The sequence below is a fragment of the Nylanderia fulva genome, unplaced genomic scaffold (genome assembly GCF_048542155.1).
Source record: "Nylanderia fulva isolate GAGA-0341 unplaced genomic scaffold, ASM4854215v1 Scaffold1, whole genome shotgun sequence".
NCBI classification, from domain to species: domain Eukaryota; kingdom Metazoa; phylum Arthropoda; class Insecta; order Hymenoptera; family Formicidae; genus Nylanderia; species Nylanderia fulva.
This window is the reverse complement of record NW_028189192.1, coordinates 3996257-4021496: the sequence shown is the minus strand read 5'-3', so window position 1 is coordinate 4021496 and position 25240 is coordinate 3996257. Positions and strand designations below refer to the sequence as shown.

The 25240-nt window shown below is 29.0% G+C and overlaps 5 protein-coding genes and 2 long non-coding RNA genes across 9 annotated transcripts; 3 read left to right on the top strand and 4 right to left on the bottom strand.

Annotated features, from left to right (window-relative positions):
* Window positions 1-465: 465 nt before the first annotated feature.
* egl (Egl_like_exo domain-containing protein) lies at window positions 466-7257 on the bottom strand. Of its 2 annotated transcripts, none has more exons than XM_029299698.2 (8): window positions 7186-7257; window positions 6601-6708; window positions 6341-6524; window positions 4750-6262; window positions 4580-4660; window positions 4248-4492; window positions 3761-4146; window positions 466-3597 (listed from the first exon to the last, which is right to left on the bottom strand). In XM_029299698.2, exons 4-8 carry the CDS (start codon window positions 6160-6162, stop codon window positions 3239-3241), a joined length of 2484 nt encoding a protein of 827 aa, XP_029155531.1. In that variant the 5' UTR covers window positions 6163-6262; window positions 6341-6524; window positions 6601-6708; window positions 7186-7257; the 3' UTR covers window positions 466-3238. The 2 variants fall into 2 exon arrangements, with proteins under 2 accessions (XP_029155531.1, XP_085336163.1); XM_085480037.1 differs by lacking the exon at window positions 7186-7257 and adding an exon at window positions 6914-7179.
* Window positions 7008-16414, top strand: TrpRS-m (Tryptophanyl-tRNA synthetase, mitochondrial). The gene is made up of 11 exons (XM_029299704.2): window positions 7008-7648; window positions 8655-8738; window positions 8973-9209; window positions 9471-9659; window positions 9876-10284; window positions 10424-10694; window positions 14929-15096; window positions 15170-15432; window positions 15504-15625; window positions 15713-15983; window positions 16140-16414. Exons 2-11 carry the CDS (start codon window positions 8660-8662, stop codon window positions 16366-16368), a joined length of 2238 nt encoding a protein of 745 aa, XP_029155537.1. The 5' UTR covers window positions 7008-7648; window positions 8655-8659; the 3' UTR covers window positions 16369-16414.
* LOC114928477 (uncharacterized protein C18orf63-like) lies at window positions 11215-14077 on the bottom strand. Its single transcript, XM_029299701.2, is given in 9 exon segments — window positions 11215-11436; window positions 11520-11918; window positions 12276-12503; window positions 12652-12742; window positions 12861-12975; window positions 13110-13287; window positions 13388-13473; window positions 13476-13540; window positions 13683-14077. Coding segments are annotated over 9 exon segments (1365 nt in total). The 5' UTR covers window positions 13817-14077; the 3' UTR covers window positions 11215-11367.
* Window positions 16355-18384, bottom strand: LOC114928479 (NAD(P)H oxidoreductase RTN4IP1, mitochondrial). The gene is made up of 6 exons (XM_029299702.2): window positions 18030-18384; window positions 17487-17719; window positions 17185-17394; window positions 17010-17122; window positions 16656-16923; window positions 16355-16573 (listed from the first exon to the last, which is right to left on the bottom strand). The coding sequence occupies exons 1-6, from the start codon at window positions 18274-18276 to the stop codon at window positions 16466-16468; spliced, it is 1179 nt and encodes a 392-aa protein (XP_029155535.2). The 5' UTR covers window positions 18277-18384; the 3' UTR covers window positions 16355-16465.
* Window positions 18385-18460: 76 nt separating this feature from the next.
* Window positions 18461-21319, bottom strand: LOC114928476 (BRCA1-associated RING domain protein 1). 2 transcript variants are annotated; one of them, XM_085480042.1, is made up of 8 exons: window positions 21120-21319; window positions 20592-20777; window positions 20229-20400; window positions 20012-20092; window positions 19723-19919; window positions 19426-19638; window positions 19244-19353; window positions 18461-19170 (listed from the first exon to the last, which is right to left on the bottom strand). In XM_085480042.1, exons 1-8 carry the CDS (start codon window positions 21188-21190, stop codon window positions 18680-18682), a joined length of 1521 nt encoding a protein of 506 aa, XP_085336168.1. In that variant the 5' UTR covers window positions 21191-21319; the 3' UTR covers window positions 18461-18679. The 2 variants fall into 2 exon arrangements, with proteins under 2 accessions (XP_085336168.1, XP_029155532.2); XM_029299699.2 differs by having other exon boundaries at window positions 20244-20400.
* Window positions 21320-21753: 434 nt separating this feature from the next.
* LOC114928474 (uncharacterized) lies at window positions 21754-23580 on the top strand. Its single transcript, XR_003819068.2, has 7 exons — window positions 21754-21814; window positions 21894-21960; window positions 22564-22636; window positions 22726-22874; window positions 22964-23111; window positions 23199-23339; window positions 23439-23580. It is a non-coding gene; the product is annotated as an uncharacterized LOC114928474 (long non-coding RNA).
* Window positions 23581-24236: 656 nt separating this feature from the next.
* On the top strand, window positions 24237-24926 carry LOC114928395 (uncharacterized). Its single transcript, XR_003819060.2, has 3 exons — window positions 24237-24294; window positions 24386-24533; window positions 24679-24926. It is a non-coding gene; the product is annotated as an uncharacterized LOC114928395 (long non-coding RNA).
* Window positions 24927-25240: the final 314 nt, after the last annotated feature.

Below are 25240 nucleotides of genomic sequence, written 5' to 3'. Positions count from 1 at the left end.
TCACGAGTTGTATTTAGCAATTATGAATCATAAGATCCAAGCATAAATAGAACACAATTTAAGATTGAATATTGAAATAACAGTGAATCTCCATCAATATATGTATATATATACTATATACATATACACAGAACTTTTATTGTCCTAAAAAAATCGAAATATGTAAATCTTTAATTGTGCTATACAAATTTTCATTGATCAATATTGGGTATTAAATATCAATGTGTCAAAATTTAGATATTTTATCGTTTTTTCTTAAAGCGATATATATAATTGAAAATGTAAAAGTTGCCTTTCTTGATCCACATACGTATTTTTAAAATGTTTCTTAAAAGTATTTTTTTCTATTTAGATTTCTTAAAATATAGCATCTAATATGATAAAAAAGAGACAAAGAGAACTTATCTCTTTTTCAATCTATTTATAAACGTATAAATTAAAGTGTTATAAAATAAAAGTAATATATTTATTTTTTATAATATTCTTTATTACGTACATTTGTTTTAGATTTTACTTTGCATCGATATGCAACAAATTAATCATTGTTAATAATTATGTGAATCAGCATTTTTTCATATAAATATTTTTGTGATGTGTTCATTGCTTTTAATATATTATTATACAACTTGATATAAATGCGTTTATAAAATAATTTAGATGATATCCTTTCATCCTTAAAATATTGCCCATAACATTAAACCACCTAGATAATTAGAAAAGAAAATGTATAGTAATAAATATAGAATGGCATTAAAACATTTTCTTTTCTGAAAATCTCAGGCAATGAACAAAATGACAAATTAGTTAATAAACAAAATGACAAATTAGTTAATAAATTTGTGAACTATATTATCACCAAACAAATACTGCATAATTTTTCTGTCAATTCTTTGCACTCATCTGATTTAAATTGGATTGATGCACAAAAATATTCTTTTACAAATTGCTTAATTTTAACGAGCAACGCGAATAATAATTTAAGTTAACAATAATTAATTCAAAATTAATTTAATTCAATAATTCCATAAAATATGTGCATTATTTCAAAGTCGATATACGAATGCAAAGGACAAAAGTATGGATGATTGCCGATATACAGAGACTTTGTGTTTTAATATATAATAATTAATTTATAAATATTTTGTATCATATATTTATAGAAATTTGTTGTTATATATTTTGTATTATATTTAGATTACTAAAAATGATAAGTGAAAGATGAGTAAAATTAAATTTAAATATAAAAGTATTTTACATATATCATTTTTTACATCCTCATGTATAAAAAATTCTGTCGAGTTTTTCATTATAAATGTAATTTATATGTGTAGCACAATATTGTATATTTATATGCATTGTGTTATACCATTTTCATAAAGTTCTCATATATCGAATATCATTCACACTGTGAAAATTATCTATAAGTAATATAAAATAATATTATAACGCGTAAATAGAGCTGCCAGAATAATAATTTGAATACCACATATAATATTTTTATACATGCGCAATAAACTAAATTGCACTTTCTAGTAACAATGCATTTATGCATCCCATAAAAAGAAGTCCTTACATAATTATTATCTCCTCTTATTATTTTGCTTCTTCAATTATAAAAATATAACAATTAAAACATTTACGTCAAAGTATTAAAGAACGCCCAATGTACTTGTCTCACATTCTTAAAAATATTAAGTTTATGAAAGATATTGCTGAGATATATATAGTGTCAATGTTTTGATTATATAGAAAAAAATTTATATATAGATTGTCCAGATACATATTGTAACAATTTTAAACATATTTTATGAATAGCATACAAGACAGTTGAATAATTTGATACTAGTTGAGCCTCAGAGTTCCTCCGTTGTTAGTAAATACAATAAGAATGATTCATCAATGATTTAATTATGTACTTCCCCTTTTGGCTATATTTCCATAGTATATTTTTAATATTAAAAAAAAGATTATATGATTGATATGTATATATTATATAAACATATATTATTTTTCCATGTGTAAAGTATTGCACTAAAAACACTTTCAATTTGCGATAATGAATTATATAGATCTTTTGTAATCGTCATTTTCTCAGATATTGGCAGTTCACGTATTAATTCTATATTACAAGAGTATGAAAGCAAATCTTTATGATACGCGCGCTATGAATGCATCGATTTTATTTAATATATATAATTATATATTATTTAATTTATAATGTTATTAAATTATAATCTCGGAAGTGCAAGCATAATTATTTACTAAGCACATAATTATATAGAAATATGAAATGCATCTATTTATTAATCAATTTATTGTATATGTTCTATATTAAATTGGCACTTGTGTATACAGCTATACATATATATATATATATATATATATATATATATATATATATATATATATATGAAAATAAATTGCATCCGTAATCGATGTAAGGAAGAAGAGATCTACATAAATTTATCTCGCGTACACAAGATTAAATTATGCGCGGAAAAAGCATTTATTTCTTAAATAAGTCGTTAATGCTCTATTACTGCCGGTAATTTGTCTCTTTTCACAAGTGACATAAAGTAGGCCGTATAAAATTTTTGAAAAATCAGCGATTTTAATGCAGTACTTCACATAAAAAATTTAAGCATGATATGCATCTCGTTAATTTCTCGCAACGCTGTTAAAAGCATCATCAATCACCTTTATATAAACAGTACGACAATTCTCCTGTCAAAATATACATTTTACCTTAAAAAAAAGCATTTTTTATTCATCTTTTAATCATTTAATTTAATTTTACATCAAACATAAAACGCCACAATTTGTAATTTTAAAAATTACATGCGGCTATTAAAGCCTTGTCTGTATTTATAATTTGTCATTAAACACGATTCGATCTTTCTTAAAGGCTTGTAAAAGAAAGATAAATCTTTAGGCGGATAATAAACGATATCCTCGTATAAAATTAATAACCCTTTTTTCAGAAATCTGATCATTCTATTATCAGATTTGAAAAAGCGTATATAACAAGGCTTATTTCGTTTAAGACACTTTTTTAAAGGAGCAGAGATGCCAGAAAGCATGTTTTATAAATTTTGCTATAATTCTGCCCTATATGAATCTTATTACATTACATAAAATAGATAAATTTTAACTATTTTTTTCTTGTGCAGTCATTTCTTTTCATAAAAAAAACCTATAAATGGCAACTTTTCTACTACTTTCATAGCAGCTGTAATATCTACTTTTTTGGCGAATTCTGTAACCTTAATCTCTCTTTTTCCTCCTCACTGACAAAAACTCTAGTAATTACTATATCACCTGTGCTAAGCGTTTGACAAGCCACAGTAATTCCAGCAGCTTGGCGATCTGTCCGCGGATTGTCACTTTGACACATGCAGCCGCACTTGCTACATGATGCATCAGCATTGTTGGGAGAAAGCTGATCTGTCGCACAGCTGGTAACAGCTGATAATATAGCTTCCAATTTTTCTATTTTTTCCAGCTTATCCATCCGCCCATCTGAGAGTATTTCGTCCATCATTTGCATCGACTCAGTTAAGCTTGGAGTATCGGCATTTCGTGGAGACAATATACCACCTAGAGAAATTCATTTCCAAACTCATTACACAAAATCAATACATCTCACTAATGAAGTAAATCCTTGTTGGAAATTAATTTAAATAATAATTTAATAATTAATATAAATAATTTTTATTTTAATTCAAAACGGAAAAATATAATTTTGATATAATAATTTTACCAGAATGAGAATTTTCCGATGTGCAACTTTCCAAACTCTGATATTCAGGATCGTCTGTCTTATCCTCATCATCGTCATCGCTACTGTCAACTTTATCCTGACCCATATTCTCTAATTTTTCCAGTTTTCTCGCAACTTTATAACTCCCTTTGAGCTTTTCTTTTTCATCTTCTGTAAGATCTAGATAGCGAAGAAGTCGAATCTCGCGGTTACTTAGTACGATATTTTTACTTGTCGCTTCTTCCATTCTCTTTTTCAAATCTGCCACCTCAGTCTCCACTTTTCGCTGCTTCTTACGAGCTTTTACATCTCCTGGTCTTATATGCATTTGAATTTGTTCTTCGCATAACTCTACAAAAAGACCTTGTACTTCCGGCCTTATAAGTCTGTCAATAATATACAGAAATTGTGATTAAAAACATGCATGAAATTTACTGTTATTAGCTCAAAATGTAATTATTCAGAATAGTAACAAATAAAACTATACCTAGACATGGCATTGTAAACTTGAGGTACAAGGCTTAAAACATCGCTGCTCGCATAAATCAGCATGTCTCGCGTCATAGGTCGCCGAGACCAATAGCGTTGATCTTTACGATAAATATTTTTCAATTGTTCCTTAAGCGGATTACACGGAGCACCATAATGATCGCACAAGGTGTTCAGATTAACATTTTTAACTTTGTACACAGGCTTTCCCGTTTCTTGGAACTGAAGCACTGCATGCGCTGCCTAATACAAGATATTACGATTTCATTTTTACAGTTGTAATATATTAATGTTATTTTGAAAAAAAAAACCATGAAATATTAACATTACCTGTGTATCAAAAACATTTGTCAATGTAATCTTAAACTGATTGTACAAATTGACACTATCATTTCTACAATCGTGGATGACCTGCAACAATAAGTATAATTTTATGTAATTGAATTAATTATAAAATATGTATATATATGTTTCTATTATTATTTTAATAATATCGCTACCTTAATAACATGAGGATGTTCTAACAATTTCTGGAGACCTCCAGCTTGAACGAGACTTGGACACGTGAATAAATCGAACACATATGCTTGACCGCTCATTGTACCAATTTGTACAAGTGTTAATTGTCCCTTAACACCCAAATTTATGCCTTCGCAATCAAAAGATACGACGACTTTACCATCGGGAGGAAGCTTCCGAGGATTTATTATATCCTCTATGATTTGAAGACTTTCCCGTGGTGTTGCTATTACCCTAGTCTGTTGTAACACTTTCAGTTTCCATGCATCACCCATCTGGGCGGTTTGTAAACTGCGATCCCGTTCCGTATTATCTGCCAGAGTTCTCATAACGATTGTATTAAACCTCTGCTTGAGACTCTGCTGTTGCAGGCTAACAGGCGGCGAGTTATTATTATTGCTTTCGACAGGTGATGTGCATGTATTTTGTGCATGCGAATTAGATTGAAGCATCGCATTATTACAGACATTCTCCGATTGATTCGAAGATGGTTGAGAGAATTGAATCTTGCTTGGTGAAACGATCGGCGCCGCGTTATTCGTATGAGTCACGTTGTTGCGTTGATTGCCACTCGTGATCTTCGCTTTCGCGGTCGCAGGCTCTGTCATGGAAGATTTTGGTCGACCTATCAATGTCACCAGATTGGTTTGTACGTGAAAAGCATCTGGGAACATTTTTATAAAAGTAAACAAGTCCTGTGGCGTTTTAAATATACTTGTCCAATTCTCGTGCGAAAAATTCTCATTCACCATATTAAACAGCTGATCTATAAGAATTGAGCCCTTCTGCTCAACGCATATACAGAAAAAGTCTAACAGCTTAGCTGTAACATCCGGATCTATTGGAATATCTGGTTCCAATTCATGAAAGGGTTCTGCTTTCATGCCTTCGTATTGTTTCAATATTACGTTATCTTCACTGATTACAAACGCATCGGGATACCTCAAAAGAAAATCGCGAAATTCCTTGTAATGTTGACCAGATATGTGCCTGACCTCTGGCGAAGCTTGCGATCGATGACCCAGCAAACTTTTGATAGGAACCTCAGTGCCCACTCCATATTGCAATAGCTTATTCGTAAAGTATTCTACGGCCTCACGGGCATAGTCACGTTTACCGGATTTACTTCCGCTCTCCTCCTCCACGACCGGTTGAAACGTATTAACGGTTACATAATCGCCGTCGATCAAAAATAGTGCCGGATATTGTGCTAGAAATTTCTTAAGGCCACTTTGCGATCCTCCTGCTATCTGACGCATTTCCTTCGTGAATCCTTTTGCTCCGAATTGACAACTTAGGTCATGTAATGTACGTGGACCACCCTTGTCCATTAGTCGTTCAAAGAAGAAGAGAAGAGTCATGTTTCTGACCATTTCGTACTCTGAGCTATCCATCTTTAAATATATATGTATATATATGTATGTATAGTCACACTTCTTTTGAAAAATTTCTATTTATCAGATGTAATTTTTCTTCAAAATGTCAAGATAATTTCTGTAATAGAATGTGGTAATATTAGATTTGTCAATATTTTATTGCTTATAAAGTTTAAATTTGTTGTATTGTACTCACCGTCATAGTAAAGTTGAAACACCGAATATAAAGGCACATCACTAAACTATCATTTTGTATTTATGCCTTTGTAAAAAATATATCCAAAATTTCTTGACTGTTGACAGATATATTTATTGAGCTTGGATCATTTCTAATTGAACTAAATTGCATGGCCAGCATAATTGGAAAGGAAAGAGTAAATCTGAAACAAATTAAACATTTTTCAAGATATTTACACAGGATATATAAAAAACAATTTTTTCAGATTAAATATATACCTTAGTCCACATGGATAAAATTGCATTAGAATAATTTGCTCTCAGTCATTGTTAATTGTTATCTGCATGTTTTTCAGAAACAACACATTATAAGATCTTCTCCTCCTCCTGTGGATTAAAATATTAATGCAATCAATCTAGTCTCAAGGATTTCTGATGCAATCTAACTCGTAAACATCCGATGCAAATTAATGTCAAAAGCTGCATCCGTACGAATTAATTTCGATATAAAACGCAAATAAGTGTCATAATCAATGTGTTATAATCAAGACATATGCTTTTGCACGTCTCTATATGAAACATAATTTTATACCAGAACGCAGCCTGCCGAGACAGATAATCTTAAGAATAAATCTCTCAATTTATTGGAAGAACGCGTGTGGTTGTCAAAAAAAAAGTGACTATCTCTCGACGATCTAATTTTTATAGGTCAAGCGATCCTAGCTACGAGCAAGACGAGGACGAGAAGCGAACAGCGAGCAATTCCCCGGAGGTTACTCGACATCTTCGTGGATTTCCACGATCGTCTTCCCGCAACCGCGTCCTCGTCGCCCTTCGCAGGTCGGATTCTCGTCGACGAGGTACCTTGGCAGCGGTGTACGACAGTTAACCCCAATGCGGTGCCAATACGTAACATTTATCTGAAGGATCACATATTCAGGGATGCGTTCGGAAGTCCTACTTGTAGGGCGGAGCAGCATTTAGTTGACCAATCGGAGCGAGGAGATTTTTGCTCCTTTTGTCCCGATTGGTCGCGCCACTTAGCCTGTCGACTATTTTCGAACGCACCCCAGCGTATCAGATGAATCTCTCTCGCTTGGGACAAACACCGTCAGAGGGTGCGACGACCTCCGACGTGACCGGATCCTGTCAGTATGGCTTCCAGCTATACACCATACATATATATTTACGTCCGTATATAGGAGCGGAAATCTTGGGTCATGCATTCTCCTTATTCGGATTTATTTTTTTCTACAATTCGCGAGAGACTGAAAAGATTATATGATTCAATGAGAATGTTGTATCTCTGATCATTTGTTATATAATCGTAAGTTATTTTTATAAATGAAAATAAGGAGCATTTCATTATACATGTAAATATATACATACCATATATATATCATGGTGTAGTATTACACCATGATATGTATATATATAATTTTCTCATCTAATTATCTGTCTGTATGTCTCTAATTAATGCATCTGCGAAAACGCTTCTTCCTGAAAATAAAAAATTATAGAAAATGTATATATAAATATCTAATATTTTTTATGAAATTTTATATTTTTATTATTAATAAAAATATAAAATTTCATAAAATATCAACTCTCTTAAATTAATTATTATATTTAATTATTAAAATTTCTATTGTTTATATATATGTTTGAAAGACAATTAATCATATGTTTTTCAGGAGAAATATAAAAAATATTTATTTTTCACCAACTTTATTAACAACATTTTATATGCACATAAGATGATCTCTATCTCTCTCAGAGATATCATTTTCGTATTTTATTTAATTATTACAAAATTTATTCAAACGTTGAGAATTTGTTGCACATGTTTAAAGATTTTAAATAATTAATTATTTTATAGTTTATATGTAAAACTCTATCTGTATAAAAAAAGGAAACATTTGCTAATGGGTCACATTTTGCAAAAGGAATAAATATACACATACATGTATAAATATATACAATATAATACATAAGTATTATATAATATATTTATTTTTATACACATTAAATTATGTATATATATATATATTTCTGTGTCTGTATTTGTTATGTATGTGTAATCTATATAAATATCTGGGATAATATATATTATTGTTTTGAAAGTCAAAGTTGTTTCCTTCAGATATAAGATTTATAATATAATCCGATTGATATGAGCAGATATAAACAGACAATTTTAGAAAGAGAGTGTGAATACAATATATGAAGTAATAATAAAATCGAATAACGTCAGAAAAATTATTAATTTATTTTATTTATTAATTTAGTTAATGTAAATAAATGTTATAAATTTTATGTTATATTCAAAATAGAGATAATGTGGATGATAAAATCGCACGTTAATAGTGTCAAAAAAGCTGTGGAAACACAAGTGATTGCGTCGATGCAGAGACAAGGTAATGATTTTTTTTATAAATATACATATATATGGGTTGATTAGTGATGTTTAATCATTAAGTCTAATGATCTACACAATATATATGAGTCTTTTATTTCGCAAAAGGATTATATATTTATTTTCGCATATATAAATGCACTGATATACACGCATTTTGTTAAAATTTATAAAACGCACACTATATGTATAAATGTTATTATAATAATAGGTAATATAAAATAATTTTTTAAAGGATACACCTTGAATGCTGTGAATAATTATGATGAGAATTTGTTACATACAAGCGCAGCGAATGATTGTTTTCGAATTGTGAAAGAAATTTTGAGTCAGAAGGAAAATTGTCGCGTTATAGACAGGAAGAATAAATTTGGTTGGACACCGCTGATGCAAGCAATCCGTAATAGAAATATCGATACTGTAACATTGCTTTTAGAGAAGGGCACCAAAATTGACCAAGTGACTTATCTCGGTAAACAAGCAAATCATAATCGTTCACAACAAATCGCAATTAAATTTTCAGTATTAAAAGAATTATTTTACAGAATACTTATATAAAAATTTTTAAACGTCATAAAATTTTATTATTTCGAAAAAAAATCATAAACCGCATAATTTTAATAATTTAAAAATTAGAAGCTGCATAATTTTACGTTTGAAAACAAATGGGACGAAATTTATTCTTTATTCATTTATTTTACTGTTAATTATTATATTTGTTTAATTATCGTAGGTATGTCGGTCCTCGGATTAGCTGCTGCGATCAACAAGAAGATGTTCGAAACAGTGTACAACGCTTGTCCGAACGCTTTGGCGAACGCGACTAATGATGACATTACTCCGTTATGTGTTGTTGCCATGAAAAACGACAAGGAACTCTTCTTCAGGCTATTGGAATTGGGCATGCCGCTTTCGACTGATAGTGAGACAATTTTTCTTCAAATTACAAAATAAATGCGCAATATATTATGATTTATATAATAAAAACTATAATATGAATAACGAAATATTGTTCACTTTTGTATTGCAAAAGTTGTAGCAAAAAAGACTTGTATTCTTCTTTTTCCTATTATTTATTTGTTTCAAGTATAAAAACGTGAAAATTGCAACTAAAAAAATAAATTTGTATTAAACACAGATGAATACACTCGCCTTATGATGAAACGTTCTACGATTCCGGAGATCGCCGCTTTGGTGAGCGAAGATTCTGTCACGAATGATTATTGGAACGATACATCAGATAATATTGAAGTTATAGAGCAGAATATCGACGGCACAACGAGAGATTGTAAACTAATGAAAAATAACGAAAATGAAAAACGGAAAACCAAGTTGCACTTACCTATCTTTACAGAATCCGACAAGCAAGATTTAATATCACCAAACTTAACGTACGACATATTCATGCTATCTCCAAATACTGTTTGCTTTGAGAAGGATGAGCTTACGAAATCGAATGTAATATTCAAGGATAAAGACGGAAGTAAAAATATAACAGAAACAGATTGTGTGACAATAAGGGAGTTTGAATCACCTTTTATTGAAAGGTAAATCAAGTGTAATGAATTAAGCAATTATTTATTAAATTAGAACTCTTTTTTAGAGAGAGCCATTATATTAAATTAGCTATTTTGTAAAATATTATAAATATATAAAAAATATTTTTTGAAAAACAAATTCTTGCAGATTTAAATCACGATCTACGGATGACACGAAGAATTTATCTTGCGATCTGAATGCTACTCTTGGATTCATACCCGAATTCAGCCCTCTCAAATCACCTAACGTTCCCTCTTATGTTAATGAGGAGAACGCGTTTGGAGAGAATACTCCGACACCACCACGCTGCAAAACACCACCAAAAGGAATGCTTTTGAATTGGTCGCAGACGAAAATGATCATACTATTGAGACGCTTCGGACTAAACCAACATATTCCTATATTTCTTGAACAAGAAGTAAGTATTATTTCTATCAAAATGCATCAAAGTTGTCAGAGAAAATGGATAAATAATATTTATTTATTATTCTTGATTTTTGCAAAAAATTAACTATAATAGTAATTAATTATTCAGTTGCATTTAATTCCTCGTTTAACTGTTAAATTAACTCTGATGTTACTGCTATAATTTCTAAATAGTGTACACAATTCGTTATGTTATTTTATTCTAGGTAGACATTGATCTATTTTTAACACTTACGGATAATGATTTGATAGAGATTGGTATCGAGTATGAAAGAGACAGACGTGCTTTGCTGGAGGCAATAGAAGAATGTAAAACTCGTAAAACATATTAAAATTTAATCATGTTTATTTATAAATTAATGTGAATACAGTTTGTAACTATTTGAACGAGGAAAATTTTAAGCATGTTTTTTCTTGTTTCTGAGTTCTAAGATAATTAATTTATAATTTGTAATTTGAATTTTTAATATTTATAACTAATTTATTATTTATTTATATTTTTTTAATGGAAGTTTATTCTTTTTTTCTACTAATTCTTCTATTATAGAAATATCTTTCTTTTATTTGCATATAATATTAACTATGTTTTAAATTTAAATAGAGAAAAGAATAATAAAAAAAGTAAATAATTATATATTATTTAAAAAAACAAATAAAAACTTTTTTTAAAAATTTCGTAACAGCTTTTCTTTTAAACTTAATTTTTCGGGTTTTTCTTCTTTATTTGTCAGCTCCTTGAACATAAAAAAATATTATCTTTATCAAAAATTGTTTCGTTATTATATGAAAAATTATTACATACAGATAATATATTTACCATGAAGAATTTGTTTTCAGATTTTTGTTCCTCAGTTTTAAAATAACACGATTCGTTCTCATCTTTCCGTACAATTGGTTTGCTGATATTATCTACGTCGCATAATATCGTTGAAATGCTGTCTTCAGTTTTTACCCGATTTAATTTATTTGATAAACATGTCTTGATACCCAAATCAAAATCATTAATTTCAGTCGCACACGTAAGTGAGTCATCAGTTTTTGATAATGATAATCGCGATCGTTTTGCAGGTATATCACAGGTATCAGGCACTCGAAGTGAAGGCATCACACTTCTAAGTCTTCTCGATTGTGTGCCATATCCTGTATCATAGGCTGGAAGTCTAACTCTTGGTAATACTGGTGAACAAGGTGTTAGAACCGCTGTTTGAAACGTATTCTGCGAAATACAAGTTATATTATTATATTATTATTAAGTGATTACAAATATGTTACTACACAATAACTAAATTTATTGATTCAATCTCTCTCATTTTAGAATAATAGATATATTTTAGAATTTTTTAGAAATATTTAAAAATTTTAATTTATTTATAATTAATATATTTTAGAAAAAATAAATACTTGGATATTTGTTATATGTATCACATATAAGCAATAACAGCAATTAAAATGTTATATATAAGAAAAAATATATTAATTAGAACTAGAAAAAATTAATGTGAGAGTTAAGTAAGAATTTAATTGAGAAAATTCGATAAAAATGGAAATATATATAGGTAGCTTGTTTCCTCACTTTCGGACATATGTTTAATTGTTGTTCGCATATTTTGGTCACTTTCCTTCTTAAATCTGCTATAAATTTGTAAATTCTGGATTGTGGATCCGTCATAGATGGCAGAATTTCTAAAGGTCCTGAGGTTAAACACATTTCAGGATATAGAAAAATGTTCGATTTAAAGTAAAAGAATTCGATATTATAAAATAATATTCCATCCTCGTAATCTGGTAATATGTAGCCATGCTAAAATAAGAAGATAAATTATTTCTTATAGCTTGCAAAGTTATTTGATTTAACTTAATAATATCTAAATATAATTTAACTTCTGAAGAATCGATTATTTTCGACACATTACTGAATCTTTGTTTTAAGCAGTGAGAAATTTAATTACCATATTTTTCCAATATGCGCGTAGGTCCTCATAATCCTTGAACAAAGACTTGATTGTCTTTGATACGCGTAGCACGTTTGCCACTTTCATGCTATTTAAAAAATTATTAAATATTAAATTATATTTGAACAATTAATTGACTGATATAAAATTTTGAGATTTTACAATAGTGATTTAATATTTATATATTATACTGCAATATCCTTTACCTTGGTAAAACGCGTACGGGTGGTTGGAAATTATTTTGTATAGAGTGTTTTCTATTTAGTTTTACAAACGGTATTCTTAAATTTACAGCTTCCATAAAAAGCTGAGCGTTGTTATCTACAAAATATTTTTATGCTATATTTTGGCTTATAAGTTTAACAAATCATTCCTTATATCGTATAGAAAATTCTATGTAGAATATTAGAATAATTTAAAAGTTCTTGATTATAAAATTAAAGAAAATTTTATACCGCGAATCTCCTTGATATTTAACATTATTGCATCGACATTTCCGGTCGAATTAAGAAAATCTTGCCCTTCGACAAGATATGACCCGACTTTATTCCATTGTGGTGCAATTTTGTATTCCAGGGTGTAAAGTAGACAAGTCTTATAAACGTAAGTCGGTATAGGCTCTAACAGATCTATCTGTATGTTGAACAAATAATATCAATTATTTCTTGTGAAAAAAATGTATATTTTTTAGAAAAATAGGGTGCTCTCTTCTGCAAATTGTGCGAATGCATACCATCTGTATATTCAATGTGTCGCAATGATTCTGGAAATCGCAACTTTCGAAAAATTCTCTTGTAACAATAACGTAGATAGAACCACAGATTCGAGTATTTTTCTATTATTTATCGGAGCAGCCATTGCTTGAGGAGTTTTTTGAAGAAATTCTCTAAAATCCAACACATCGCGCGAAAGACATAGAAAAAAATGATTTTGCTTTTAATTGAGAAAATGTAGTGGAAGAATTGCTAATTAATATTATTTTGTAATATTTTAAAGAACGATAATATATTTTAATAATCGATATTTACCGACACTTGAGTATCTTTGCGCAATGTTTAGAATAAATCAATTTCCTTTCGAAATTGATAATTTTGCAAATCGCACAGCATAGGCTGCTTTTTTCGGATATAGTAATGTTAAATATTTTCACGGTAGAAACCATGATTATATTTTAATAACACTTTTATATTTGATACAATTGTACGATAGAAAATGTGATCGTTCCACGATGGAATAATATGAAGTTTGTTTAAAATGAGTGCGGGGGAGGAACCCATATAATACTTGTATTTTTATTACACTTTTTCAAAATAAGTATAACCAATTTGATAAAATATCAAGAAGTTGATTAAATTTTTATTAATTACATATATAAATATTATTTTTAAATAGACAAAATTTAATTCTTTTGAAATAATTAGAGTTAATTTCAATTTGAAATATATATATATATATATATATATATAATATACAATTAAATTCTCACTTATTCTCGTTTTAATTGGCGGCTTTAACAAATTTAGATAATTCAAAAAAACATTTATACATTTCTTATTAAAATATATAATAACTTTTTTTATGTTAATCTGTTTTTATATTTTAATCTCGCACATTTCGTTGGTTAAAGAATGTAAAAATTTTATTGCTTTCTGTAATTGTAATAGTAGAATTAGCAAATAATTTTCTATTAATATATTTATTATATGTATATATATATATATATATAATTTATTATGCATTTCGATATATATGTTGGTGATACTGAAAATCATTCAAACATTTCCATACATCTTCATTCATTTGAGTAGTATTTATTTGACCAATCAGAACCAAGAAGTCTTGGTTTTTAAATGCGCACGTGGTCTCGTGTGTCAAAAAGTTGAACTATCGCGATTGAAATGATCTAACCGCACTTTCAAGATTGCTTGACACTTATTCAATATTACAGAAATATGTTGAAAATATTGAGAAATGTTGTTCGTTTGGAAACAACTCGAATGGCGAAGCCCGAAAGAATAAGAGAATATAGCCATCAGGTTCAATCATGTTTCATCTTAATTATGATTTTTCTTTCTGAAGGAGAATTGTTTTTAAGGGATTTATTAAATTTTCTGAGGATTTTAATGAATATTTGTAATTAATTATCATAGTTAAAGCATATTGCATGAATTATTATCACATTTTAGATAAAGTTTTATTTATTGTATTGTTATAAAATTATTTAAAGAAAAATTGATTATAGGTTATTTTTACTATGTATACTTTATTTTGTAGACAACACAGACTAAATACCCAAAAAGGATATTCTCTGGAATTCAGCCAACTGGAAACATACATTTAGGCAATTATTTTGGTGCTATTCAAAGATGGGTAGAATTGCAGAATGCAGGCGAAGAAGTTTTGTGCAGCATAGTGGATTTGCATTCTATAACTTTACCACAAGTAAAGAAAATTAACAAATTCAGCATGTTAATATTATTGTCGAGATTATTCATGGATAATATGTAATTTGTAGGATCCAAAAAAATTGAGGGAAAATACTCTGGTGATGACTGCGACATTAGTGGCTTGCGGTATAGACTTTGAGAAAAGCATCCTGTTTCAACAATCCAAAGTGCCTATGCACACAGAACTGTGTTGGGTTTTAAGTACTATCACGACTATGCCGCGATTAGCGCACTTACCACAATTCAAGGAGAAAAGTGAATCTTTAAAGAACGTCCCTTTAGGCTTATACATTTATCCTGTTCTACAGGCTGCTGATATATTATTATACAAGTAAACATCTCTATATTAAATATGTAATGGTTACACATGATGCAGGTTGTATATGAAGATCCTTTATTTAGAGCAACACACGTTCCAGTTGGACAGGACCAAGCTCAACATATACAGTTGGCACAAGATTTAGCACAGATATTTAATAGAAAATTTGGACAAACTTTCCCAATACCACATACCCTTATCAGTGGTAAGCCTCTAAGATAGTAAGTTTTGAAATTCAAGCAAGTTGTTTCTGATTTAGTGAAATTTTTCTAATGAATTTTTATATTTTTAGATGGTCCAAGCCAACGGATCAAATCTTTACGTGATCCTATGAAGAAAATGTCGAAGTCACATCCAGATTTTAAGTCCAGATTAGACATCTTGGATGAACCAGATGTTTTGTTGGAAAAAATAAAGAAAGCTATGACTGATTTCACATCTGAAGTGACTTATGAGCCAGAAAAACGACCAGGAGTGGCTAATTTGATTAATATACATTCTCTTTTTACTGGGAAAACACCAGATGAAATATGTAAGGAAGTCACAGAGTTAAATACAGGACAGTGAGTATATATAGATAAAACTATATTATATAATTTTTATAATTAAAAAAAAATTGTACTCACACGCGCGTGTGTAACAAACTTTCTGGAGTTCACTAGTTAATAAGCAAATTTTGAAGTTTCTTGTTGATGTAAATTCTTATCTCTATTTCATAGATATAAATTGGTGTTAGCGGATGTAGTAATTGAGAAATTATCTCCAATTCGTGAGGATATATTGAGATTAATCAAAGATCCTACTTATTTGGACGAAATTTTGAAGAAAGGTACAGAAAGGGCGACAGAACTCGCAACAAACTGTTGGGAGGAAGTTACGAACAAAGTTTTTGGTATTGATACAATACAAGAAGTGAAAAATATAACAAGTACTGTAAAGATTATGTAGGAAATAGCTATTTGTGATAAATAAACTATACAATTTTTACAAAATAGATATTTATGATATAAATATTGCATCTATTTAATTAAATGATAGTATGTTGCTATCTCATGTCAATGACGAGTTTACCTCTTAAATGGCCTTGCTTCATTTTTTCATATGCCAGTGGCAAATCTTGAAAAGGGTACACTTGTTGAACAACAGGAACAATCTGCAATATGTAAAATATAAAATATCAAAATTATGGAACATTATTAATAGAATACATTAAAAATTTTTTAGATAATACATACTTCTTTATTTTCTACAAGTTTTTGAAGAACATTAATTCCAGATTGGGAGGGTATAAAAAATCCCCATTTTACACAGCTTTTATTTTCTGCCTTTGGAATATTATATTTTAAAAAATCTTGCACATTCTTTGCCATTCCTATGACTAGCCCATGTTGATCAGTATTTTTTAACAGTGGCGAATTTAAACCTATGTAAGTACTGTGCGGATATCCTTTCATTCTGACGTGCTCCGGCCCTCGATTGGCGCAATCTAAGATTATGTCATACCTGCTTGCAAATGTAACATATGTATATATACAATAATTATATACATACGAATACAATACATTTCGGTTTAATATGAAATTACTTACGGTCCTTCCGAAATAATTTTTGAATCGGCATCATCTTGCTTATAATCAATAACGATATCAGCACCTAAATTTTGTAGCAAATCCATGGCATCACTGCTGCACGTGCTAATTACCTAAATAAATTAAAATTTATATATTACAAATTTTAATGCAATATGCATGATGAAATATTTACATGCATGTTCCAAGCTTTCAGCAATTGTACAGCCAAGGTTCCGACTCCACCCGAACCTCCCATAACTAGAACACGTCTATTTAACCTTGTGACCATCGCCGTTTTATAAGATAGCCCTCCTGTAATCCACAGTGCAGACCATGCAGTCAGTCCAGCAAATAAAATACTTGCAGCCTCTGTATGAGATAAATTTCGAGGACATGGATTTACCTTACAAGAAAAGAAATATATTATTCAATATGTAATTTTTTTGCGTGTGAAATGTATAATACTTATAATATTTTAAAAATAAAATATCTTACTAGATTACTGTTAACCACGACATAATTTGCATGACAGCCTTGTTGTTCCATTGGAACTACTCCCCAAACTTCTTCACCTAACTCGAGCCGGCTTCCCACATCATGTCCCTTTGATACTATTACCCCTGTAAAGTCTCTGCCTAATGTCAATGGCAAGTCTAATTCATTGTATGTTCCGCCAGTGCAATTCTTGGCTTTACGCATTAAATTTAAAAGAGTTGTACCATAACCACCTATAATAAAATATACATGCTTTTATTATAACGAATTTTTTTATTGTAGCTTTTAGTTATATAAGATTAAATAAGCCATTTATTGCAAAAAACCTTTTGAATTAAAAATACATTGGAAACTTTATTAAAGCATAATAGCATTAATTTTTGACTATTTTTATATAATATATTTATTTAGATATACTTTCAATAACAAATATAAAATGTGACAAATATAGAATGTGTTATTTCATAATTTGATATGTGTTGTGATTTAAATTTTTACATGTTATTTACAGAATAAAGAACACATACAGAATAGAATACTTACTTGTCATCGCAACATCAATGGGATTCACACTAGCAGCTTCAACCTTTACCAAAACATCTGTTGGTTGCATAATTACCGGTATTCTGACATTTGATAGTCTTAAATCTTCCAATCCATTATACGAATGTATCTGCCAAGCTTGCATCTTATTAGATTTTTCTTCCAGATCCATTGAGAGTTTCGTTAAAGAGCGAAACTGCATCGATTGTGTGATGCATTTTAATCTCAGAATTGTTTTCTGTAACATATTCTTATTAAATCACTCCTTAAATAATGAATATGTACATATTAGAAGATATTTGAGATTAAAGTGAAATGTAAACAAATTTCTTGGTTAGGATTGCATAGGTTATATTTATTCCTTTTTGGCGCAGTGTCAATGGCGCCTTCTAATTTAAATTAATGTAATATGGATATTAAAAAATAATAAAATCTTTAAATAAGAATTTTATTTTGTTCATTAAAATATTTTATGAATAATTTTGTACATTTTGTATTTTATACACTTATTCAATTTTGAATTATATAAGTATTTCCTCTATGTTATATAAAATAATTTTTTAAAATTAATATACTGTTACAATAATCAAACCCAATAGATATACAAAATGTAGAGAATATTGTAAAATAATATGTACATTATTAAATACTTAGGATAATCCCAAGTGAGTCGGATTAACCAGAGTAAATTTCTCTATGCATTCAATTAACCATATAAGTGGCAGACTCTTAATATGCGGCATGTTGTATTTAATACGCGGTTCACCTTTACCTGGCATATATATAATATAATGTGTACATTTGTACAAAGGATGAGAAGAATCACTCGCAGTGTGAAAAGGTATCATTTGCGTCATATCCTTCAGATCTTCTGGATTTGGTTCTCTAGAGAATATTGTTCCTTCTCCTGCTTTTACAAGCCGTATCAAATCATCTTTCTTTAATTTTAAATCACCAATCTGATAAGTTGTATCTGCTTGTAAAGCAAAATAAAAGGAACAGTTGTTGAATAAGCGTGGATTTTGATTTTCCGCGCATCTTCTTGCTTTTTTTGAAACATCAGGAATTGACACACCATTAACTTCAAACAATTCAAAATCCAAATTAGATATGTCGTCTATATCCTCTGCCAATTTAATCCCTTTAAATAAATTATACAAATTTTAAATTATGTTAAAGAATGACTACAAGCACATAATTATGTTTTATCTTACATTCACTATTAAGAAGCCAATTGCCATGGACAATTGTGAACAAGACATCAAGTGTCAATTTGGTAACATTCCGTTCATTTACCTCCACTATAACATGTGTGACAGATGATCTGAAATATAAAACTGAAATATAGATTTGCTTACACATGTTGATATTTTTCGGTTAATAAGAAAAATTGTACCTATATGTGGTTAAAATCTTGAGTTTATGTTTTGCAGCTATGAGACTAAGTAGTTTCTGATTTTCAGGTTTTAAGTTTGATGGATAAATCACCAATTTACCACATTTTGCATATAATGACGAATCTAGTGTTTGATTAATACTTGTGTCCAATATCTGTTCAGATTGTACATTTATCAAAAGCTGTCGCATCTGGTCTGATTTACAGTAGTCTCTATAATCAAATTAAAATCATGAAAGAAAAATAAAAACTGTTTCTCAATATTATCTTATAATACCATAATGTGCATATACATACATAGGTTTTTTGCCATATCGATCACATAGATTTTTGTCAGCATGATAATCCAATAACAACTTAGCTTCTTCAATTCTATCATTCTCAACAGCTTCATGTAATGGAGTTTTCTGGTCATAACCTGATATATTAGGCAATGCTCCACAGCTTAATAGTAATTTACTTATTTCAATACACCCATAATTGATCATTTCTTGCTAAAATATTTATACAGAAAGACCGAATAATTAAATCTTAAAAATAGCATAAAAATATAATTAAAAAAAATTAATGTAGATGTATTTTTTACCAGTGGTGTCCAACCTGCATTATCTTTTGTATTAGGATTTGCACCAGCTAGCAACAACTGTTTAACTTGTTCAGCATTTCCCTATAAGTAAATTGACTTGTAATTTATATAATATTTAATATAGTAATAATTTAATCCAGATAAAAAATAATCATAGTATTATTTCAAACTAGAGATAGAAAGGGAAAGGAAGAGATTATACTAGTGATACATATACCTTTGATGTATATACCTTTAAACATGTAGTATGCAATTGTGTTTCTCCTTTTGCATTTGGTTTATTTATATTTTTTTTATTCTTAATATAAAATTGTTTTCTTGGTGTGCTAAGTATTTCAGATACTGAAGGGGCCACTGATATATCTCCAATATTGTTCCATACATTTTCCCTGCGATACATTTATATTATTTATCATTAACAATTTTATATGTATACATAATTATGTAATAGTTAATACATATTGATACAATATGTATTAATACAATAATATGTATTAATATGTACATATTGATAAAATAATAATTATTTCATAGTAACATTTCATATATTCATATTTAAATAAAATCTAATCACACAAACCTTTTAATAATTTTTGCAATAGTATCGCAACCCTGAATGAGATTTGATATGAAGCAGTCAGGATTGATTTCTCGTGGTTGCACAGGTATTTCACATTTAACACATATTGTTGCAAACTTGACACAATTATGACAGAAAAAATGTCCACAATTTGTGAGTCTTACAGGAGATATTGGTTTGCATCCACTGTAAAGATATCGATATGTTAAATCAATATAAATCTTTTTATATATATACATATATATAGCAGTAAACATATATAAAATGTTTATAGAAGTAATACTTGCTGAATAAATCACGAATTTCTAAAAATAGTGTGCAAAAAAATTATGAATATAATGTGATTGTTACTTCAAAGTACTTTAACCAAACTCTGATTAATTGAATCAATCATTTTTAATTAATCATTAGTGACATCTTGAAATATTTTGTTAATTTAAATAAAATTATTGATTATTATTAAGCAATTATAATTGTAGATTGATCAAAATAATTCTTAATAAATAGAAATTTATAATGTATAATTACCATTTCCCACAAATTAAAATGCTTGCAAAATCCTGCAATGCTTTAATGGTATTTATCCATGAATAATCCATTTTCGTAAAATTATTTAATCAATTTTCCAAATTGTGTAAAATATAAATTATTATAGTTATGTATATAAACAATTCTTTATTACTCCGCCAATTCGAATGTGTTATATATAGAAATGTAAACGATTGCACTAAAGGTCTATTTTCAAATTTTCATCGCCTCAGAGAAATTGATCCACCAATCAATTCAACGTTACTAGACGTGTGATTGGTGGATTTTTTGTACATGTGTATAAACCCAAAGTTTTCAGCACAAGACTGGCGCGAGAGATACAGAGACCTCTATCAAAATAGTTGTGAACGAGGTATTTTTCAATTTGCAATTTTTGTTTTACGATCAAGGAAGAATTATATTATTAATTGCAATATTCGTAATTAATAATACATCGCCTACGAAGTATTATTAGTATATAAGCGATACTTTTCTTTTAAAAAAGCGAGTCAAAGTAAACTCTTTTTCTGTAATTTCGATTTGCCGCAAAACCATACAATATATCGTTTGAATATAATCGATCGATCAATCAGAACACAAACGGCAAAGATTTCAAACGCCAAGTTGGCGTGCACATTTTATTAACGCGTCTCTTCGTTTTGAGCCGTATATTTTTGCATCTTTTGCCAAATAAGGTAAGTGTACACGTTTAAGCTATAAAAAAAAGAGAGTGGAAAATACGAGAAATGTAATTAAATGTGGAACAATTTGCAGGTGTCGATTATGTTTACTATTTTCTTTCGCGGAATCGCGGAGTGATAAAAGAAGGTTGTGTTAAAAGGTACAGGTACAGTGTACGATTAATATATTTGCTTTTCAAGACTTTTTATTTATATATATTTACACAGCTCTGCACTAAGTAATATTCAGTTATTATAAAACGTCATGAATATGATGCATTTTCTTCAAATTTGCCGATTTTTTTATGAAATTACATTTCATAAATAAAACGACACACACTCACACAACACACACACATACACACACACACACACAGCGGTTCCTGAAACCAGTAATGGGGGAGAAGGGGAGCGAGAATTTCTACAAAATTATTTGATTAATCTTTTCACAAATAATCGCGTTACAATTATTTTTTTTAATTTAAAAAGGGGAGTTTAACCTCAATCCTCCTTCCTCAAGTTTGCCAACACACACATACATATATATATTATTATATATAAAATAAAATCTAAAGATTAGTAAATACAATTAAAATGTAGTTACGATAAAAATTACACTGTATAGAACTTAAATTTAAAATTCAAGAAATTGAAATTATTATTCTAGAAATTTTCCTCGATTATTTTTCTAAAATCTAAAATAATTATAAAGTTTTGGATTTTTTTACTTAGATAATTATAATAACGTATTTTATATTTTTCAGTGCGATTTTAAAACATTCTTAAATCTGCAAGTAGAAGAGGACTGATACAAAAGAACGAAGAAAATATAAATAAGTAAGAATATTTATTTTAGAGAGAGAATGATACGTCTTATTTTTTTTATCTTAAATAACTATAATAATTATTTATTTTATATTTTTTAGTGCGATTTTTTCACCTCAAATGGTGTAAAACATTCTTAAATCTGCAAGTAGAAGAGGACTGTTTTTAATCAGACATGACCACAAACGTAGTTTGATTGTTACGTTCGCTTCTTATGACTCATGTAAAAGAATGTAGAAAGTATAAATAAGTAAGTATATTTATTTTAGAGAGAATACTACGTTTCTTATTTTTTATATCTTACATAATTATAATAATTCTGTATTTTATATTTTTCAGCGCAATTTTTTGACTTTGGCTGGCGTAAAACATTCTGAAATCAGCAAGTAGAAGAGGACTGTTTTTAATCAGACATAGCCACATACGTAGTTCGATTGTTACGTTCGCTTATTATGACTGTATAAAAGAACGAAGAAAATAAAAATAAGTAAGTATATTTATTTTAGAGAATGCTACGTTTCTTATTTTTTATATTTCACATAATTATAATAATTCTATATTTTATATTTTTCAGCGCAATTTTTTGACTTTGGGTGGCGTAAAACAATCTGCAAGTAGAAGAAGACTGTTTTTAATCAGACATGACCACAAACGTAGTTTGATTGTTACGTCGCTTCTTATGACTGATGTAAAAGAATGAAGAAAATATAAATAAGTAAGTATATTTATTTTAGAGAGAGAGAGAGAGAATACTACGTTTCTTATTTTTTATATCTTACATATTTATAATAATTCTGTATTTTATATTTTTCAGCGCGATTTTTTGACTTCCGATGGCGTAAAACATTCTGAAATCAGCAAGTAGAAGAGAACCGTTTTTAATCAGACATGGCTACAAATGTAGTTTGATTGTTACGTTCGCTTATTATGACTGTATAAAAGAACGAAGAAAATATAAATAAGTAAGTATATTTATTTTAGAGAATACTACGTTTCTTATTTTTTATATCTTACATAATTATAATAATTTTGTATTTTATATTTTTTAGCGCGATTTTTTGACTTCCGATGGCGTAAAACATTCTGAAATCAGCAAGTAGAAGAGAACTGTTTTTAATCAGACATGGCTGCAAATGTAGTTTGATTGTTACGTTCGCTTCTTATGACTGATGTAAAAGAATGAAAAAAATATAAATAAGTAAGTATATTTATTTTAGAGAATGCTTCGTTTCTTATTTTTTATATCTTACATAATTATAATAATTTTGTATTTTATATTTTTCAGCGCGATTTTTTGACTTTCGATGGCGTAAAACATTCTGAAATCAGCAAGTAGAAGAGAACTGTTTTTAATCAGACATGGCTACAAATGTAGTTTAATTGTTACGTTCGCTTATTATGACTGATGTAAAAGAATGAAGAAAATAAATAAGTAAGTATATTTATTTTAGAGAGAGAATGCTACGTTTCTTATTTTTTATATCTTACATAATTATAATAATTTTGTATTTTATATATTTCAGCGCGATTTTTTGACTTCCGATGGCGTAAAACATTTTGAAATCAGCAAGTAGAAGAAGACTGTTTTTAATCAGACATGACTACAAATGTAGTTCGATTGTTACGTTCGCTTATTATGACTGATATAAAAGAATGAAGAAAATAAATAAGTAAGTATATTTATTTTAGAGAGAGAATGCTACGTTTCTTATTTTTTATATCTTACATAATTATAATAATTTTGTATTTTATATATTTCAGCGCGATTTTTTGACTTCCGATGGCGTAAAACATTTTGAAATCAGCAAGTAGAAGAAGACTGTTTTTAATCAGACATGACTACAAATGTAGTTCGATTGTTACGTTTGCTTATTATGACTGATATAAAAGACTGAAGAAAATTAAATAAGTAAGTATATTTATGTTAGGGAATGATATGTCTTGTTTTTATATAAATTTTTAGGTACAATTTTTATATAAGTTGTTTTTTTTTTGTATTAAGTTTCTACTTCTTTATATCTTTATTTATTGTATTTGTGAAAATGTACTTGCAGAATCATATTCATCGTGTATTATGGAGCACCGCAAATTGGATTATTGTATGAGACATCGAGACACGATAAAATTGCAAAGATTGAGAATTCTCTTCGGATAGAACGAGCACGGATTCTCTCTTAATAAACGCGCCTGCTCGACATCGATCACTGATCATTATACGGTTTCAATGCAACGGCGTTGGCAATGATGACGAGAACGTCGATCACTCTGCACGTGTTCACGGTAAGTAAAAAGCTGGATTAATCGGAAGGATTCTTATGCATTTGCGAGATAGGAGAATGTATCGAGTTTATAGAAAGAACGAGGAAAGAGATGGAAATAGAATAAGTCTTTAGACAAAAATCACCCTCTTATCAAAATTTACGATTGTTTCGGAGTAGAAAGAATAGAGACGGTTGCAAATTTGGAAGAAAAACAGAACAAGCTAGATTGACAGTACAAAAAATGTGAATAGAATTCTATTTAAGACAGGTTATTAGAATACGCATAGCAGGGTTGAGGCAAGAACTTTCGTAAAATAAATTCGCGCGATACAAAGTCTACGTCTAGCAATGAAAC

Coding starts and splice junctions, on each gene's coding strand:
- LOC114928479 (XM_029299702.2), bottom strand. CDS start 18,276: ATGTTACAGAAAACAATTCTGAGATTAAAATGCATCACACAATCGATG. Junction 16,924..17,009: donor AAAATTATTTCGGAAGGACC/GTAAGTAATTTC, acceptor ATTTGCAAGCAG/GTATGACATAATCTTAGATT. Junction 16,574..16,655: donor AACTTGTAGAAAATAAAGAA/GTATGTATTATC, acceptor TACATATTGCAG/ATTGTTCCTGTTGTTCAACA.
- TrpRS-m (XM_029299704.2), top strand. CDS start 8,660: ATGTGGATGATAAAATCGCACGTTAATAGTGTCAAAAAAGCTGTGGAA. Junction 10,695..14,928: donor CTATATTTCTTGAACAAGAA/GTAAGTATTATT, acceptor TTTATTTTGTAG/ACAACACAGACTAAATACCC. Junction 15,984..16,139: donor ACAGAGTTAAATACAGGACA/GTGAGTATATAT, acceptor TCTATTTCATAG/ATATAAATTGGTGTTAGCGG.
- LOC114928476 (XM_085480042.1), bottom strand. CDS start 21,190: ATGGATTATTCATGGATAAATACCATTAAAGCATTGCAGGATTTTGCA. Junction 20,778..21,119: donor ATTTTAATTTGTGGGAAATG/GTAATTATACAT, acceptor ATATCTTTACAG/TGGATGCAAACCAATATCTC. Junction 20,093..20,228: donor TAAAGGTATATACATCAAAG/GTATATGTATCA, acceptor ATTTACTTATAG/GGAAATGCTGAACAAGTTAA.
- egl (XM_029299698.2), bottom strand. CDS start 6,162: ATGGATAGCTCAGAGTACGAAATGGTCAGAAACATGACTCTTCTCTTC. Junction 4,493..4,579: donor CAAATGTTTTTGATACACAG/GTAATGTTAATA, acceptor ATCTTGTATTAG/GCAGCGCATGCAGTGCTTCA. Junction 3,598..3,760: donor ATCGGAAAATTCTCATTCTG/GTAAAATTATTA, acceptor GAATTTCTCTAG/GTGGTATATTGTCTCCACGA.